The sequence below is a fragment of the Bidens hawaiensis genome, unplaced genomic scaffold (genome assembly GCF_021521415.1).
Source record: "Bidens hawaiensis isolate Kalapana, Puna unplaced genomic scaffold, B.hawaiensis_p1.1 tig00013027_1, whole genome shotgun sequence".
Taxonomy (NCBI): Eukaryota; Viridiplantae; Streptophyta; class Magnoliopsida; order Asterales; family Asteraceae; genus Bidens; species Bidens hawaiensis.
In genome coordinates this window covers 349918-369721 of record NW_027492096.1, presented here as the reverse complement: position 1 = coordinate 369721, position 19804 = coordinate 349918, and the positions used below count along the sequence as shown (strand labels likewise).

The following is a 19804-nucleotide window of genomic DNA, read 5'->3' as shown; positions in this document are numbered from 1 at the left end:
ATTGATTGCAGCAAATATTAAAGTAGTTGATCATGTGATAGAAACTGATGGAAAAGGGGTCAAGATATAGATGTGTCTGACGATTCGTTACTGTAAGTTTGTTTTATGATAAGTAAACAAAAGTATGTGTTATTGTTTTAACTGATTTATGATGAATGATTATTATGATCTGCTGTTCTTATGAAGGAATGATGAAGCCCGTCAACAACTTTCAAAAAAAGTTGAATTCTACCTTCCATGATAAATCCATACATGATGGATATTGTTCTTTTGAACAACGACAGCCCATTGAGCTAGCTGAAACATATAGGACCTAATTGAAGATTGCCATGTAAGTTTTTAACTGTCTCTCTTTTTTTATATAGCTACTCTTTATTTATATATATTAAACAAGAATGATAATATGACTTTCTGGAAGCACCATAGTTATCAAGAATGATAATATGACTTTCTGGAAGCACTATATTAAACAAGAATGATAATATGACTTTATATATATGCTCTTATATTTAGCATTCTACATGATTTGCATAGTAAAGCAAAAGGGGTGATATGGAAACAAGTTACAAGTTATGGTTGTATTTGGTCATAAGACTTAGTAGTTATCAAACTGTATTATGTGTTTTTTTGTATATGGCGTTAAGAGTTTTACGAAATGTATACGAGTTTACTTTGATTTAAATTCTTTAACCAATTTTCTGAATGTCAACCAAGTTGTGTTTCCGCCTCAACGCGCGGTGGTGAAATACTAGTTATGACTTAATAATTATATTGTTTGTAATTTTGTAGTGTCCGACTCAGCGGGGAAGTACTGAGTGTGGTTATTACGTCTTAAATTTCATGAAGGAGATCGTTCATGAAGGACTTAAAATCCACATTGATAACAATGTAAGTGAAATTTATTTGTTTTATTATTTTTCCGTTTTATTGTGGTTTATATGCCCGTTTTAGCTTAAAGGACAAATTGGTCATTTGGCCAATTGATTAAGATGATAATAGGGGTGTTCATGGTTTTTACCATATCAAGTTTTTTGCTTCAACTTAGGTTAGGGAATACATGAGTTCCGGCTCTAATTACCAGATGTGCAGTTGGTGCAACTACACTTGCCATCATTCTTATAGTCTACATAGCTGTAAAATAAACATAAATGTATACATCGAAAGTGTTTTTTTATTTCACACTAATGCAAATAAAAATAAAAGAGATATTTGTCGTAATTAGATGAAGTCCTTTTTAGTATTTGCTGCAAGTGTCTATTAAATTCTTAGGCATTTCTAATACTCAGTATTAACATTGGGTTATTTGTAATGGTTATCTTCACTCAAAGGGATGTTCATGACTTTTGACCTAACGTATTTTTTGTATAATTTTCAACTTAGGTTGGGGGAGGCAAACACGAATACACAGGCAGATTTCGATGCGGTTCTAGAAGATTGGTCGGTGTATACGACACAATTAATATTTCGTTAGTGATATGTATTATACTAAATTTTAACCGATATTTGTGTTAACTTAAGGATTATATGGATTATATGTAATATTTTGATTTAGAATGTTTATTTTGGAAATAGAATGTATAGTTTTGCTGCTAAATTTTGGGTTATTAATTTAAATATTATTAATTATGCAAAACCAAAAGAAAATAAAAAATTAAAAGTTATAAGATGACATGCATACATGCATGTCGTTAATTACTGTCGTAAACATCCAGTATTGAAAGCGCGTCATAAATGCATGTCAAAAACGTGTGTCATAAATGTGTGTCATTAAAGCGTGTCATTAAATATGACACGCAGAAAGCGTGTTATACCCAATTTATGACAGGGGCTTCAATGACACACATTTGCGTGTCATAAGGTCCCTTTAATGACACGCAATAGTAGTGGGTCATACTTACATCATCTACATCATCCGTCGTTGGAAGAAGACATTGTGATTGAGTTAACTTGTCGAAACCACCATCTGAATGACTGAACCCCCATCAGCGCCATGTCATGGTTTCCTTATACAAAGCCGCCTCGAATCCAAATTATCCATATACTTTGTATTTATGTTCCTCAAATTATGTTCAAGCTAATCAACAATCAAGTGACTATTTTACAAAGATTGTGTTGTTAATTGTTATGGTGAAATTGTAAGCGAAATAACTTTGTAATTAATGTGAAGAGAAATAGAAAGTAGAGGGTCTAAAAGTGTATAAGTTGTTAAACTTTAAATTAATTGCACTTAATGGGAATGTGGGATGTTTAAACTGGTACACCTAAAATTTGTTGACTCAAGCTTGAAGGAAAGTTTCAATACTATTTAGTGCAACCATGTAGTTGTTAATTAAGGTGGAAGAGCAATGGTTAAAGCTTGAGATATATATTAGATGAACCTTGTCTAAAGCGTTAAAAAATAGTATGAACAATTGATATTTTATCTCATGAAAATTACCCGTGTATTGAGGTGTGGTTCAATCCTATTAAAAGAAATTTAGTGTGCCCACGGTCTACGTACCTCAAGGGGCAACATTTAGGGAGCCTCCCATAACACCGGTTTATTGGCTCTCTCTTCTCCTTTCTCCTCACATACTCATTTTATAGTTTTCCATAACTCACGTCACAGGTAAACTTCGGAAAAACGTTGTAAAAATAAAGAAGGTGTTTAAGCATTATTTTACGTTTGTCACATAGTATATTATTGCCATAATGGCTAAAGTAAAGCAAATATATCTTCCTCTTTTTTTTAATTAAATTATGTTTTGAACACTAATAACAGAAACATATTTAGTCATTGAAACCATGAAGACGTTGAAATCTAAACTTTAGTTTATGTCATGGACCCAAGTGGGAGCATATATAAATGCAAATGGTTTAACTTTATTTGTGATCTAAATGTATAAACGTTACAAATGTGACATATGCCTAGTAATCCAATGGCCGGTAGATCTACAAGCCTCTAAGTCATACGTGATATAAAAGTTTTTCAAAGTCAGTACATTAAAAGAGAAAGACCTCCGTGTTATATAACATACTTCCTCCGTCTCTCTACAAATGTCATGGTTTGAAAAACACAAAAATTAAGAAAGTTTGAATTATTGCACTTTTTTGTTAACAAATGACTATAATGTCATTGGCATATATAAAAAGACAAAATTTAAAAAAGTTTGAATGATTGCATTTTTAAAGGTAAATTTATAAATTAATTAATAAAATTTGAAAATAGACATTTGTAATGGAACAAACAAAAATGGAAATATAGACATTTTCAAAGAAACGGAGAGAGTATCATGTATCCAATAAAAATATACTTTAATTAAGTTAACACTAACAAAAGTACATAAGAACATCAAGTGATTTCATTTCATTTAGCAAATTGGTGGAACAATAATTTCTTCTTTTTTTTACTTACAGTTTCAATATTTTTCTCTCATTGGATTTTTAGCAACTCGACGATATAGTTTAATGACCGAGTTATGTGACATAATAAAAGACAACATTATAAGGTCACCCGTAGTGGACGACCTTTGTGGGTGACGTTTGGGCGATCCGGGCAACAACACTCCCCCCCCTCCCGGCGAAATATGGGGCGATAAGGGAGGGCAACCTTTTCTCGCCGTGTGATGTTTGAAAATAATAAAAAAAAATCATTTGACCGTTGGAAACGGTCAAAATAAAAAAATAAAAACAAATTTAATTTAAACAATATATATATGCATACACCCTTCTTCTCCAAACTCATATCCATTTCATACATACACATAACCAAATTCTTCAAAAATACAACAAAAATGAATCCTAGAAACAACCCGAACCAACCGAAACACCCATTCCCTTCTTTCGAAACCCATGCCGTGGAACTCACCGCTACCATGAGAGAAACCATCAAACAACACGAAAAAATTGCCGTGGAACTCACCGCTACCATGAGAGAAACCAACAAACAACACGAAAAGATTACCGCTATGTTGAAATTGCGGGAAATGAGTAAAGCATACGAATCCCTCAAAGCGACCGGGTTACACGAAGAGGCCACATTATTGCAACGACAACGAATTGAAAAAATGCGTGAATATTATGGATATTAGTTTTTTTTTTGTTATGTATTTTTTTTAATGTTTCTTTTTTAATTTTAATGTATTTTATTTAATTATTTAATTTAATGGTTTTTTATTTGTTTAGTTTAATTATTAAAAGAAAATAATATAAAATGGTGGCGTGACACTGGAGGGGGCTACAACAACATTACACTCAAAAAACAAATTCCTATCATTTGCTGACTGTACGCCACGTGTCGCAATTCGTCCAATTTATAGCACATCCACCACACATAGCCTAATAAAAACAGATACTCATTGAAAAAAGTCACAATAAAGATATGGTATCGTTTAAATTTTAAAAGATGTATAGTTGATACCTATAAATTTTCATCTTATAAAGATGATACATTACATCTTCAATCACAATTTTCCCTAAAAAAAGTTAAAAAGAAATATAAATTTCATTAAAGCAAGAATCGATTGGTAACAAACCAAGCCAAAAGCTTTATCCGTATTTTCACTATACCCTACTCAAATGAAAAGAAATATATAAATAATGTCACGTCCCACTCTGTTTACACCGATAATTTTATGTTTCAAACCAAACCGAAACTATAGACAATAAAATCATACTATGAACCAAATTGTTTAGATTGATAACCATCCAACTTACTTTAGTTTAGGGGTTGTTTGGCTATCTTTATTAAGACTAGTAGTATTTGTTGTACACTTAAAATTATGACCTACTTTGACAATAACCAAGAACCTTAGGGATGTTTATATTATTATTCATCATATAATTTTCTTATTCAACTTTTTGTCTACACAAGCCAACAAATGAACAAAAGTCTCACCTTCTACACTCTACAAATCAAATAATATCAATATCATTTTTCAACCCATCAAACTTAAAACATCAAGCAACATATCTTCATTTCATCAATGGAAGATCAAACAGCAAACATAATCACAATTGCAACCATAATCAACCTCATAATTCTCATCATCGTCACGCGTATCATCTTCCATCTCACCGAGCCGTTTTTCCTAGTCCTGGGAGCCTCCCTGGCTGCCATATTTGCTGTATGTGGTTTCTACGTCATCAGACGTAGAAACCACAGCAGACGACAGGAGCTAGAAACTATACTCGCTTCGGAGGGCAATGAGCTCCGAATCGAGTATAGTTTCCTCCGGAAGGTCGCAGGATTGCCCACGAAGTTCCGGTTTAACGAGCTTGAAGAAGCTACTGACAACTGGAAGTCGCTGATTGGAAAAGGCGGTTCTGCGACCGTTTTCAAAGGGTGTTTGAAGGACGGGACCGCGGTTGCAGTGAAGCGGATAGAGCATGGAGAGGAACGAGGCGTGCGGGAGTTTAGATCGGAGATTGCAGCCATTGCTAGCGTGCAACATGTAAATCTTGTGAGGTTGATCGGATATTGTATTCAGAGTAATAATCTACATTTTCTTGTTTATGATTATATTCCAAATGGTAGTTTATCGAATTGGATTTACGCGCCAACGTCTGCTGCGGTAAACAACGGTTGCCGCGGTTGTTTGTCGTGGAATCAACGGTTAAAAGTCGCGATCGACGTTGCGAAGGCCTTGGCGTACCTACACCATGATTGCCGGTCGAAAGTCCTCCACCTCGACGTTAAACCGGAGAATATTCTTCTTGACCGAGACTACAACGCGATTGTATCCGATTTTGGGATCTCGAAGCTTATGAAACGAGACGATAGCAGGATCGTTACAGGTAACTTTAACTAAATAAATGATCGAACACAAAGAATTAAACGCCAACGGACAAGGTTTTATTGTTCGTGTTTGTTTGTTAGCAAAATGAGCATGTTCATGTTCATGTTCATTTGCTAATGTTATAGACGACTGTTTACGAACATAAATAAATGAATATTACTGAACATTGACGAACATAGGGCTAGCCAAAGGGCCATTATAACAAGCTTAGTCTTCAGGCCCCTGCTTGAATAAGGTCTTATTTTAAAAGATATATAAATACATATTTAATGTATATATTTGGTTTACTTTGAGACTTATTTTTTTGAAAAAAATAATGCTTTACTATTTTTTTTTTTTTTTGCTTTAAGCCCCTAAAATAGTTGAGCCGACCCTTGAATAAATGTATACCAATGCTAAAACTAGTTCAGCGTAACGTGAAAAACAATGTGTTTTACCTAAAATAATTTATTAAAACTAGGCTAATTGTAATGGTCTAAAGAATTTTACATAATTTTAACAAGCATAAACTAGGGAATATTAATTAATGAACAAACGAGGCATATGTTTATGTCCGTTCATTTAACCAAATGAATTAAAAAAACGTTTTGTTCGTTTACAGGTCTACGAGGTACACGAGGCTACATCGCTCCCGAATGGTTACTCGGGGTAGGCATATCAGAGAAATCAGACGTATTCAGCTACGGCATTGTCTTGTTAGAGCTCATAGGCGGGAAGCGTAGCGTAAAGGCTATAGACGTCGACAGCGAAGGCAACAAAATACGTCGAAGATTCGAGTACTTCCCAAAGATTGTAGCGGACAAAATGCGAGCCGGAACCATCATGGAAGTAGTAGACCAAAGAATGTTGGCCCTTGATGACATTGATGAAAATGAGGTAAAAAAGTTAGTGCATGTAGCATTTTGGTGCATACAAGACAAGTCAAGGCGTCGGCCGAGCATGACAGAGGTGGTGAAGTGGTTGGAAGGGCGCGCGGCGGTGGAGCAACCACCGGAGACAAAGATGATTGTGGTTGATCTATTGTCTATTGCCAAGGGTGACAATGGTGAGGATGTTGGATGGCACAATCGTAATAAGAGGAGAAAACCAGGGGTGGTTGCTAGTGTGGCTTCACAATTGAATGGGTGTTTGGTTCCTAATAGGTACTCATCAATGACTAAGTCAAAATCATTCACATATTCAATGACTGTTATGTCACCAAGATAGGTAAATGTATACATCTATTGAACCTAATTCACATTGAGAAAGGTTTTTAATTCATATAATGTAGATTTTTTTATTCATGGTTATGTCATACGTGATATATGTGTAGAGATGTAACTTGACATGTACAAAGGCGACTAATTTTGTTTGTTTCTTGCCTATATTTTCATCTTTGTGTTTAACAGGTCTTGTATATGATTATATTTGACTCTTTATATCAGCCGACATAAATTCATATAAAAGCAAGTTTGATTGTATAACGTCTTTATCCCCTCCCCTTCACTGAAGCGATGACAATGGGCAGAGTTTGAGTCAAGTATTGGTATTTTCATGCCCATACATGTTTGTAAAACCGTGTCCCAAACATTACCCATTAGATTATTTATTTAAATTTATTAATCTATTTAAATGAGGCATTAGTAATGGTTAAGGGGAAATAACAATTCAATTTAAAAAAAGTTATGTATACGGTTGGGGCAAACGGGTATGTGTTTTCGAGTAATTAGGCCGAGTATCATCTAATCATTTACCCGGCTCTTGTCCGCAAAAACTTTTAAATCCTAATCTCATACCCGACCCATACCCGTCGGGTTTTAGGTATTATTATCTTCTTTGTTTTGGGTTTCGGGTATACCCTCAAACACATGTTAAAATTTGGACATTTCGTTGATCTTAAAATTGCGTACGTAATTGTTTGACATGATACAACTACGTAGATAACTTCATACAGTCATGCACTTTCAAAATATTAAATTTTTAAAAAACAAGACTATTTTTTCACACCCTGGCCAGGGGGGTGGGGTGTAGCTTGATATCAATGCAAAGCAACACAAATTAAATGAGACTTGAAAGTGTGAATGCTAGTACAACAACTATATGTGAATTAATAAACAATCTAGAGTTTTCTAGGTTATTGTCAAGTGTCGACGCCAAAATATCGTTTAAGCATCTTCAAGAAGGCGCCGAGTATATAACGCCTTGACTTCTCAAGTTCCTATCCAAAGTCCAAGTTATCTAGTAACGTGTCTTAGACAAATAGTACCTGAAAAACATGTTCATAAGAAAATATGTTAACTCTAAGGTTTGTGAGTTCAAGGTTTTGTAACTAGGTAAAAACAGATCAAAATTTAAATTCATACAATACAAGAATAAAATAATTTAATGTGTAAACTAACAAACTCACAACCAAACCTAACTATATACTGTTAAACTTTGAGCGAGTGAATCAAGTACACGAACACGAGATTTGTAGAACTATCTACGACTCTTTTATTAAGAAAACGATAAACGAGAAACACTTAATAATTACTAACACATGAACCTAGGGTATATATAAACCCACTGTTCTAATCCTATACTAACTCAAATACACAATTTGAATTCAAAACAAATAAGATTAAATAAAATAAGAATAACTTATTATTATAATAAACTAATTGTTATATTAAATCTTCTTCGAGATATTAGAAGACTTCAATCTGATTTGGTGTTGGACACGTTTAACATATACATCTATGTGCTCAATCAAGTACGAGTTTCGCGCGTGCTTGTATCGGAAACTTCCAAGGAATATAATTACGTCGTCGAATGCCCGACAACAACTAAGAGAAGCTATATATTTTTATTTTTTGTATTTTACATTTATGTTTATTAAATATATATTTTATAAATTCTTTTCTCGTTTATATACCTTTATGTGTAAATATGCATGTTTCTCGTGCAACACGCGGGGAAAATCTAGGTTCCGATCTCATCACACACAAGGTGGTAAATGACATAAAGGCTACATCGTTTTTATGTCTTAACACTTAGGAGGCGGAAATTGAATTTGGCTTTAAAGGCTTGGTGTTCGTTTAGCTTTGTTTCCTTTGTAGTTTTCTTGCTTTTCGGTTATTTGCTTTTATTTACTTTGTAATTTGTACTCTTTTATGGGGCCTCTTGCGCATAAAAGTTGTCTCTTTTTTCCGTTAATGAATTTGGCCTTTTAAATAGATTAATTAAATAAAATTTATTTTGAATTATATGAGGTGTCCTTGAACAAGTCGGTAGTCATCCTAAGGGTATGCATCTACTTTTTTAAAGGCTTTTAAGTTTTATGAATATATCAACGCAGATTAGTATCCTAGCTAGACACAAAAGGAAATACATTCTTTATTAATAAAATATGTGTGTTGTTATGATCATTATTAACTACATTATATTCTATGTATATTACCTAATAATTAAACCATGAGATGATAAATGTTTAATGTATATTCTATGTATATTACCTAATAATTAAACCATGAGATGATAAATGTTTAATGTTTAATGTGTGTAGCTGTTGTTTTTGTCAAAATATATGGTTATATATTTTCAACAATTCTACCTATTTAAATGCGTTTGGTATAAGTTGTTTTCGTTAAACGTGTCCAACACCAAATCAGATTGAAGTCTCCTAAAATCTTGGAGAATATTAAATATAATAATAATAAGTTTATTATTATAGATAAGTTATTCTTATCTTTAATCCTAACAATATTTGGTTTCAAATTGTGTATTTGAGTGAGTAAAGGATTAGAACCGTGGGTTTATATATACCCCAGTTTTAATGTGTTAGTAATTATTAAGTTTTTCTCTTTTGTCGTTTTCTTAATAAAAGAGTCGATCGTGTGTTGATCAAATATTGTGTTCGTGTTCTTGATTCACTTGCTCAAAGTTTAACAGTTTCTAATATCGTTTTTGTGTTTGGAGGTTCATTGTAACTAGAGGTGTATATATTGGGTTTTCTCAATATCTAGTTTTGGGTATGGAACTGGGTTCGGGTATGATCGAGTATTGGCCATACCCAAGTCGAATTAAGGTATTGTCTCTAAAAACTATACCCTATGCACGGGGTTCGGGATAGAATCGGTTATACTAAAACCATGTATTTGAATACCTTATTTCTGAGATTAAATAAAGGGAATACTCATGAGCATGGTGAGTATTTAAAAATGAGTTGTTTTTTCGATCGGCAATTTTCAATAAAACAAAGCACAACTGGCAAGACGCTAGAGTCCCGAATTATAAAACAACAATTAGAAATGAAAATTACACCAGTTGGTCCATGATAAGGACTTAAACGAAGACTTATTTTTTACCCACAGTTCTCCAACTTTTTAATGTTTTTCACTACCTCCAAGGCTGTCCAATTCCTTTTGTTGAAGCTGGTATTGTTTCTCGCTTTCCGCCTTTCCGGATGTACCAACATGCCGTCATAATAATTTCCTTCAACACCTTTCTCCTTTTTTTGCAAAGCGGAGCTGATAAATGTAACGCGAGTAAGTCTCGAACTGTAAACGCGTATATCTGCAGAATCTTGCACCAGAAACTAATCGTATTCCAAACCGCATTAGCTAGATGGCAAGAGGTAAGAATGTGTCTGAAATTTTCCAAATTGCTCTGACACAACCCGCACTCCATCGAAATTACCGGAATGAAACGGTGTGCGAGACCTTCTCTAGTGGCTAATCTAGCCATATTTTCCTTCCACATGAAAATGTTTATTTTTCCAGGACCTAATTATTCCTTGACATAATGAATGAATTGAAAAAGAAATTTAGCTTTAAAAAAAACCTTGCACACACTCAGTTGCTTAAAAGATCTTGAGAGCATGATCTTTGAAACTCACTAACATAATACACTTAGATGTAGGGGTGTCTTTTTTTAGCCGTACCCAACCCGAATTAAAGAATACTCGAAAAACTCAAAGCCGATCAACTTTAACCTTAAATGGGTCGGTTCTCCGGTCATTTTTTCTTAACAAAAAAGCCGAACAACCAGAAACAGGAAACTTGAAAAAAAAACCCGAACATTTATTGTCTTTTCTTTATAGATGTGCTTTTTTCGTAGTCTTTGGTATTTGAAATATTATGTTTTATAGTTGGGACTCTTGAACATTATTATATGATTTAAATCCAAAAACCGAACAACCCAACCCGAACTCGACCAGCTCGAATTTGTTTGGGTCGGTTAGGTATCTTTTCTCTGGCAAAAAGACCTGAAATCCGATGAATTAACCCAAAGAACACCCTCACGTATAGATGTGCACAAAAAACCCGATCCTTGAATTGGACCCGCAAAAAAACCCGGATCCGGGTTTTTTATACCTGGGTTTTTACTACCGAACTATTACCAGACCCTACCCGTATGATACGACTAAGATATGCATTTCTAGTACCAAAACCCGTACACGAAACCGCACCTGAATTGTACTCGGTAATACCCGAAAATTGGAATTGGTTCTACCCGGATTTGGGTTTTTCCAATACCTGAAACCGGGTTTTTCAAATACCCGATTTATATCTGAAATTACCTGAAAAATACCCCAAAAATATGCAACCCCCTTAAAAAAACTCAATCTATACACAAAAATGGTTGGAAAAAAAACCCCGAAAAAACCTGAAACTAAAACTAGGATATTTTCAATACCCAATAATAGGGTATTTAATTACCTGGGTCTATACTCAATCCAAACCTAATGCATAAGCATATGCTTTTAGGGACAATACCTGGACCCGGCCCGGGTATTACCAATACCAATTTTTCAATACCCAATCCAAGTCCCATACCGAAAACAAATATTAGAAAAACCCGATTTGCACACCTTTACCTACGTAGATTAATCACATATTCTTCATATAGTAGTAAAGTTTAGTGATAACTACTAACTAACTAGGGGTTAAAATATAAAAACACACAAACTACAAGCACCTAAATATCAAATCATCTCATTGGTTGGTTGCACAAACCACACAACGAGAGAATATTAATATTATTATTAATATTAATACGATCGATCACAAACGCGTCAACAGTAATCAGTTATTGTATATCATCATCATCAACAGGTAATTATTATTATCATTATTATTAATCTAATTAATATGTGTAGATCGTATAGTACTTGTGCGATTAAGCTCTGATTATTAATAACAACTGTGAACAGTTATTGTTTTATTGCTGAAGTTAATTTACCTAATGAATTTGTATTCTGACTGCTTAATTATGTTAACTTTTTAGTGGTTTAGGTTTCGAATAGGTTATCGGATTGTTTCGGTACTGTTTTGTTAGATTATTATTAGAGATATAAGCGGCGTTTGATGTTGAATTTATGGAGGTAGTCATGTTTAGTGCTATGCTAGGGCTGTAAATGAACCGAACCGAACAGAACGAAGCCTTGGTCATATTCGTTTAGCATTAAATTTGTTCACGAACGGTAACTGAACGGAAAATGTTGTTCGTGTTCGCTTGTTAAGGAATTGAACTTGTTCACGAACTGTTCACGAATGCAAATGAACATGTAATATCTAAGGAAAAAATGTAAGTAAGATTGTTAATCCAAAACAGGGTTCATGAACGCTAACTTAACGGAAAATTGTGTTCGTGTTCGTTTGTTAAGGAATTGAGCTTGTTCATGAACGCAAACGAACATGTAATATTTAAGGAAACAAAATAAGCAAGATTGTTGATACAAAACGTTAGACATAATCATTTTAGTTAAATATAAAGTTAAGCTCTTGAGAAGATAATAATAATAATAATAACCATAAACATAACCATCCCCCAATCGGCGGTTTTATTCTGATCAATGAAGCCAAGTTAGATTTCTTGTTCGTGTTTGTTCGTTTATTAAGCGGACAAACGTAAACGAACCTCCCGCCGAACTGTTTGCTGAATGTTTGGTTCGTTTACAGCTCTAATGTTTAGTGATTGCAAAGTTTGTAGTTGTTATGTTTAGTGTCTAGTTTAGCAAATATATTATGTACATGTCCATTTTGGATCATTAAAGGATCCATTGGATCTCAAGTTAGGAGTTGAATAAAGTACTGGGAGGTAGTAGTGTAGTTGTTATTAATGACTAACAATTTGTGAATTTGATAATTGGATCACAACTTAGGATAGTGTTTATAAGTTAGGGGTGTAAATGAGCTTAGCTGTTCACGAGCTTGACTAAGTTTGAGCACGGCTCGTTTCGAGTTCTTCTTTCAAAAGCCCGAACTCGGTTCGTGAGTCATTTTTTCAAGATCGAGCTCGGTTCGTCTCGAGCTTTATTTTTAGAAGCTGAAACTCGGGTCGAGTCAATCTTTCAAGCTCGATCTGGGCTCGTTTCGAGTTCTATTGTCACAAGCTTGAACTCGGCTCGTGAGTCATGTTTTCAAGATTTTTGTGTTCTTTTTCCAAAAGCTCAAACTCTGCTCGTGAATCATTTTTTCAAGCTCGAGCTCGGCTCATTTCGAGTTCTATTTTCAGAAGCTCGAACTCGGCCTGCAAGCCATTTTTCAAGCTCTAGTTCGGCTCGTTTCGAGTTCTATTTTCAGAAGCTGAAACTCAGATCTTAAGTCATTTTTCCAAGCTCGAGTTTGGCTCATTTTTTTATTTATTAATTAATTTGTATAAGTTTTGAGAAAAACCTTAAACAAGCCAAAGCTCAGCTGTGCAGTGTGAAAGTAATTCGTAGAAGTCCAGAAGAGTTAAAAGTTAAAAATACACAAGGCTCGAGTCGGACTCGATAACTAAACAGGCTTTGTTTGAGGCTCGGGAAGGCTTGCCTCGTTTCGAGCTTTTTATCATCCAGTCTCAAGTAGAACTGTTTGCACCTCTATTTATAACTTTGGGCACAATGTAGAACTGTTTCTCTGAATTTATTCTGATTTGAAGATAGTTGTTATAGATAAGGTGTGAGAGACTTCTTTGTTGCAGGTTTTGAATACTTTGGCTGGTGTAGTGGATTGCATCTTTGATCACTAATATGAGTCTTGGTGGCCCTTCTGGTTAGTTTATATGTGTTTCTTTCATCTCTGCTAGTTTCTTTTACTTGTACTTTTTGTAACATATGTATTTTGATGAACACTTTTTACAATGATATATGATTTGTGAGGATCAAATCCCTCAATTTACACATGCGAGAACCAATAGTTCTCGATTTCCATACGTGAGATGCTCAAAGTCTTTAGGGCCACACTTACTTGCAAACAATCACTAATTAGTAATTACTCACTTATCATGTTATTCACATCTAGATTGCACAAACCACCAAAGTGTCAAACTACCAAACTGGTTAATTACACAGTAATGTAATGATTGGGAAAATCCGAACATACTTATATGTGTACTTTTACATACTAATCCTTGCACAACCAACGGCAGGTTGATCACTTGATCCCATGACTAATTTTTATCAGTTACATGACTAGTTCAACTCTAAATGTTTGAAATGAACTGTAGCCATCCATTTGGTAATGTCTAAACACTATGAGTGGATTTGAGCTCCATTAACTCAATTTTGACCCAAATCTGCTCGGTTGTTTCATAATTTACCAAATTGGGTTTTTCTCTGCATACTAAGTACTAATTGCTAGCCTTTGAGTTAATAAAACACTTATTGAAGTATAACTAATCCATAAACAATTTTTAATAATTTGATATATGAGTTTGCAAAATTTTCATTAGGTCAAATTCAGTAAAAGTCGCCATTCTTGCTAAAAAATAAAAAACCATAAATTTTCTAATTAAGCCTGTCAACCTGGTTCCAATGGCACCATAAGTCTCTTAAGTGTCATTTAATTGGACTTAGATTTTCTTTTTCTATATTTGAAAATTGACATTTGATCCTCATTTCGACATCTAATGATGTTTCGGTCCGTCATTCACAACATAAAAATAGAACTTAAATAAAACACTGTCAAGATAATACATTGAAAATTTGGGATGTTGCACGTTTGCTGTAGTAGATATGAATAGAAGACACCAATATGTTGTAAACTAGATATTAATTAATCTGAACAAGTGCATGTTTACATAAGCAATCCAAAACTCTCCTTAGTATGTTTGGCTCTTATTTTCATTCCATTTTCTTCTTACTTAATATTGGATCTTTCTATCATAGATGGTAGAACTGGAAGAAGGGCACTGGAGTTTGGAAAAACACATGTGGTAAAACCTAAAGGCAAACACCTGGCAACCATTGTGTGGTTGCATGGCCTTGGTGTCAATGGCTCAAGGTAATCCTATGTGGATAGTTAGACTTTAAATTTTAAACAGTAGATTATTGTCATTGTTACTGAATTTAACAAAAGTATACATTTTGAAAATGTTCTTCATCCCTGATTCCCTTATACTTTCTCTGTACTTTCAACTTTTAAAATGCACCTAATTCATAAGAGTATTGGGTTTTGGTATTAAAGTGAGTGAAATTCTATTCAAAAGAGGACTTCACTGATAATAAGGAGTGTAAGCGAGCCAAACTGCTCGTGATCTACTTGAGATCGGCTTGCTAAAAGCTTGAATGGAGCTGAGCTTAAACGAGCTCGATCCCGAGCCTAAAAGTCATGTTGTTTAATAAACGAGCTTTAGCCTATACATAAGCTTGTTTAATAAACGAGCCCAGGCCTGAGCCTCAGTTAGCGAGCTAGAGCTGGCTCACGAGCCTAAATGAGACTGTTGTTATTTATATGATTTTTAATTAATATATTTGTATATATTTATATAAAAATAATTATTACTGCATATATAAATATGGTAAAATATCACTAAACAATATATGTTATGTTATATATAAAAATTATAATTAAAATATATGTAAAAGTAATTGTGAATATATAAATTAATTAATGAACAATGAACGAGCTGAGATCGAGCTTATGAAACAACTCAAAAGTCGAGCTAGAGCTTTTAAAATAGCGCTTGAAATAAGCGGAGCTCCAGCTCGAGTTCTCTGTAAGTTAAACGAGCCAAGCTCGAGCCTAGTCAAGCTTGGTGTTACGATCATAACAGTTTTGAGGACTAGAGTTGTAATTAGTAATTAATAGTATATGGGTCTAGGTGTATATATGTTTAACAAGACACCATGAACACTAATGAGAGATTAGCTATGTTTTTGTTTGGAGTAATCCATCTTCTTTATCCTAATCTGCACGTATGACTTGGGCTCAGCTTGGCTCGTTTACATGCCTACGAATAGTTAATTTTGAAGGTTCTAGTTCATTATTTCCAGCAAGCCAATGCACCATTTATCTGTTATGAGATCATGAACTGTGAGTAATTTGTAGAATTAGTTTTAACTTTTAACTTGAAGGCCCTAAATCGTGTTAAATTATATTGCGGGTAGCATTTGAACTTTAAAGTAAACCATACACAAATTTGTGTTTATTATAGATTCGCTTTAATTGCTTATGCATTTTTTTTTGTTATTTTAACGTTGTCCGTACCCATTTAGTAAGACATAACTGAGATCCATGTTCTGTTTCCTGGCAGCTGGGCGCAGCTTTTGGAGACTCTTCCTCTTCCAAATGTAAGCACAAGTTTTTGTTTATATAATTCACTTAAAAGTTAAACAAACAATGTTTCTTTTGTATAAGTAATTTATCAATATATATTTTACTGAATATGATGCAGATCAAATGGATACGCCCTACTTCTCCTTCTCAACCCTTGACATTATTTGGTGGCTTTCCTTCAAATGCATGTATGATTTTAATGCTCCTTCAAATGAATTATTAGTTTATATTACAGTCTTATAAGTAAAGGGATAGCAGGTCTGATGACAAAATTTCTGTTAAAAATCGTGAAAAGACAATTATCTTTGATGAGGTGTCAACATGCTATAGGTTATAACCATTTTTTTTCTTTTAAAATTCCAAGAGTGTTTTTCGCTTGGCATGTTTTTGGTCGAGATTGATATGAATGAAACAAAATTACACTTGTAAATGAACTGAACGGACACGAAAGGAGCATGTTTATGTTCGCTCGTTTAACTTTAACCAAAAAACGATCAAACACAAACAACTAAACGAACAGGGTTTTCTTGTTTGTGTTCTTTAAGAAAATGAATGTGTTCATATTTGTTAATCTTTATTCCTTAACAATATAAACGAATGGTTCACGAACGTAAATGGACGAACATAACTGAACATTGATGAACGAAAGTAACTGAGCTAAAACCAATTTAAAGTAAATATGAGCTAAAAAGTTATTAAACTGGAGTAAATTGTAGTGGGCCTAAAATTTAAATGAATGCATTTACAAACGTAAACGAATGAGCTGAAAACAAACGTAAAGTGATGAACTGAAACAAACGAATGTAAACGGATATAAATGAACAAACATTAAAGAACGTTCACGAACCTAAATGAGCGAACGAGACATGTTTTCATGTTCGTTTATTTAACATAAATGAATTCACGCTGAACAGTTAATGAACGATAGGCTCGTTTACAGGCCTAAACTGCTAAACAAGATACATACTTGGGTAGCCTCTAAAGTAGCTATAAACTTATAATATATAGGTGACTTTGATGAACAAATCTGAATACTTCGGTGGCATGCACATACTCTATCCTGATTAGTATAAAAGGATAATTTTATGGTTCTGAATTCTCTTAGTGTTTGCAAGTAATTGTTAAAAAGTAAATCAATCAAGAATAACATGTATGAAATAATTAAGAAAAAGTTGGTGTTGTGTATGCTAGGGTTTGATGTGAGCGATCTGTCTGAAGATGCATTACAAGATGTCGAGGGACTTGATGCTTCAACTGCACATGTTTTGAGTCTACTCTCAGCCGAGCCTGCAGACGGTAAGTTTTGTTTTTAACATGTCGAAGCGGCTCAGGTTAGGGTTTGTTGACCTGAACACGCTAAATAGGTATTGTGTCACATATGACTACAAACATTGTATTATTTCAATAGTATTGTAAGTTTTTGAATATGCTGATTTAGGTGGTTCCATGATTCAGAAAAGCACTTCAGTTGACTTTTGACCAGTTTGACTCATTTTACTGTCTTTTTTCCACTTATGATTCGTTAGTGATAAAAGTTAAAATGAATTGACACATTCATAAGTAAATGGGTCAACATTGCCAACTCTATAAGAATTAGGGGCGCCAATTCTTGACACTGCACAAACCCGACATAAAATAAATGGATTAGGGTTGGGGCTAAACGGTTCACAACTAACCAGTTTAAAAACAGGAATAGGCTTAGGATATCTGAATCTGATAACCCAGACCCGACCCGTTTAGGGAACAACTTATGTCAATTTGCATGATTTTGTTGCTAATATAATCGTTTTGACTTTTTTGCAGTCAAACTTGGTGTGGGAGGGTTCAGTATGGGTTCAGCGCTTGCTATGTACTGTGCAGTTTGCTTTGCCAATGGAAAACTTGGAAATGGGGATTCTTTTTCGGCCCGTTTGGATGGAGTTGTTGGTCTTAGTGGCTGGCTTCCATGTGCAAAGTACTTTACATTTTTTCTTTTTGCAAAAATATACTCACAATTTCAACCCGTTTATTTATAAACGGGTTGGCTCGGGTTGTATGTTTTTTCAAATAGGATGAGTGGGCAAAACCAAAAGGTTTGGTCAAATAGGTTGAAAGTCACCAAAAATCTCTTTTTAATGCAAACAACCTTCTAAATCTTTCTATTTATTAATATAGATTATTATCAGAACATTATATTTGCGGGTCAGCCTAACCCGAGGTGTAGTAAACATTGACATGCTTCAACCTGAACCCTGATTTGGCCCGTTATGATATGCCTGCTCGCACATCCTTTTTGCCACATATGGTTAGCCTAACCCGAGGTGTATCATAAGTTCATGACAAACTTCATGATAATATTAGTAATAATATTTTAAATAATTATAATAAAATAATAATAATAATAATCGGTTTTGTTTGTTAGGGATCTAACCAAAAAGGTTGAAGGTGATGAAGCTGCAGCTCGAGCGTCATCCTTGCCTATTTTGCTTTGTCATGGAAAAGGTACCGCTAACAATTTTATCATTTATTTTTGAAAAATAAATTGTGTTTTGTTATACCCTTGATATATCATTTTGGTAAATATTTTTTTTTTCTGGCGAATTTCCTTGTTAAAATTTAACCTATATTCTGTTGTAAAAAAAAACTTTAGTTTATCAGATTTCCTTGTTTTTTCATCTTTTAGAGAGCATTTAAGGCATTTGAATAATAATATTATTGTGTCAAACATGATTACAAGATTAAATATTCCAATAATAATATCATTTTGCAATATTATCAGTTGATGATGTGGTTCTCTTCCGCTATGGTGACAAGTCAGCTGAGAAACTAACTTCAACCAGCTTTCAAAACTTGACCTTCAAAACTTACGACTCGTATGTATTCTTAGATCATCTTGTATTATTATTGATTATAGGAAGAGTAAACACTTACATATGTATATTTTTAACCAAAATGCAGGCTCGGACATTACACAATACCTGCAGAAATGGACGACGTTTGTTCATGGCTAACTTCAAAATTAGAGCTGAAGGACGAGCCATAACTTTATCAAAACTGAAACAAACGGCAATGAAAGTGAAGAGGTAGGTCCCAGCAGAGCCCAGTTGGACCCGCAAGACTCACCTTGAAAAGAGACGTCTGCGCAGAAACCAACTGGATCCGCAGGACCCACCATGCTCAGAGACGTGACGTCCTTACGCGCAGTACGCAAGCTGTTCCCGCAGGAAATGCCTCCCAATGGTGAAGTACTCTGCCTGTTCCCGCAGTTGCGAATACAAGCCATCAGGGAAGGCCACCCGCGCAGCAAGGCTACACGCACAAGGCACTTAGCTCTCAATAATTCAGTTGTCACCTGAAGGAATGAGCAAAGCCGGGAACAATCCCGCACAAAGGCGGGAGGGGGAATACTCCCGCCCAAATAAGCCAGTCCGTACGATACGGGAAGATCTTTTGTACTGTACCTGACGAGGTATAGGCAAAAGATCTGACCAAAGATACGACAGCTCATTGACAACAGTATGGCGAGCAGCATGCTCTTGTACTGTA

General features: G+C 34.4%; 2 protein-coding genes across 2 annotated transcripts; both read left to right on the top strand.

Annotated features, from left to right (window-relative positions):
• The first annotated feature begins 4855 nt into the window (after window positions 1-4855).
• LOC143543094 (putative receptor-like protein kinase At5g20050) lies at window positions 4856-7126 on the top strand. Its single transcript, XM_077035498.1, has 2 exons — window positions 4856-5775; window positions 6379-7126. Exons 1-2 carry the CDS (start codon window positions 4965-4967, stop codon window positions 6981-6983), a joined length of 1416 nt encoding a protein of 471 aa, XP_076891613.1. The 5' UTR covers window positions 4856-4964; the 3' UTR covers window positions 6984-7126.
• Window positions 7127-11776: 4650 nt separating this feature from the next.
• Window positions 11777-19334, top strand: LOC143543092 (uncharacterized). Its single transcript, XM_077035497.1, has 10 exons — window positions 11777-11830; window positions 13687-13774; window positions 14890-15004; window positions 16257-16293; window positions 16398-16467; window positions 17471-17575; window positions 18083-18233; window positions 18681-18760; window positions 19038-19131; window positions 19217-19334. Exons 2-10 carry the CDS (start codon window positions 13753-13755, stop codon window positions 19299-19301), a joined length of 759 nt encoding a protein of 252 aa, XP_076891612.1. The 5' UTR covers window positions 11777-11830; window positions 13687-13752; the 3' UTR covers window positions 19302-19334.
• Window positions 19335-19804: the final 470 nt, after the last annotated feature.

Excerpts from the sequence above, each read along its gene's own strand:
- LOC143543094 (XM_077035498.1), top strand. The coding sequence starts at position 4,965 with ATGGAAGATCAAACAGCAAACATAATCACAATTGCAACCATAATCAAC. Across the intron at positions 5,776-6,378 it reads CGATAGCAGGATCGTTACAG|GTCTACGAGGTACACGAGGC; the intron begins GTAACTTTAACT and ends GTTCGTTTACAG.
- LOC143543092 (XM_077035497.1), top strand. The coding sequence starts at position 13,753 with ATGAGTCTTGGTGGCCCTTCTG. Across the intron at positions 18,234-18,680 it reads GGCTGGCTTCCATGTGCAAA|GGATCTAACCAAAAAGGTTG; the intron begins GTACTTTACATT and ends TTTGTTTGTTAG. Across the intron at positions 18,761-19,037 it reads TTTGCTTTGTCATGGAAAAG|TTGATGATGTGGTTCTCTTC; the intron begins GTACCGCTAACA and ends CAATATTATCAG.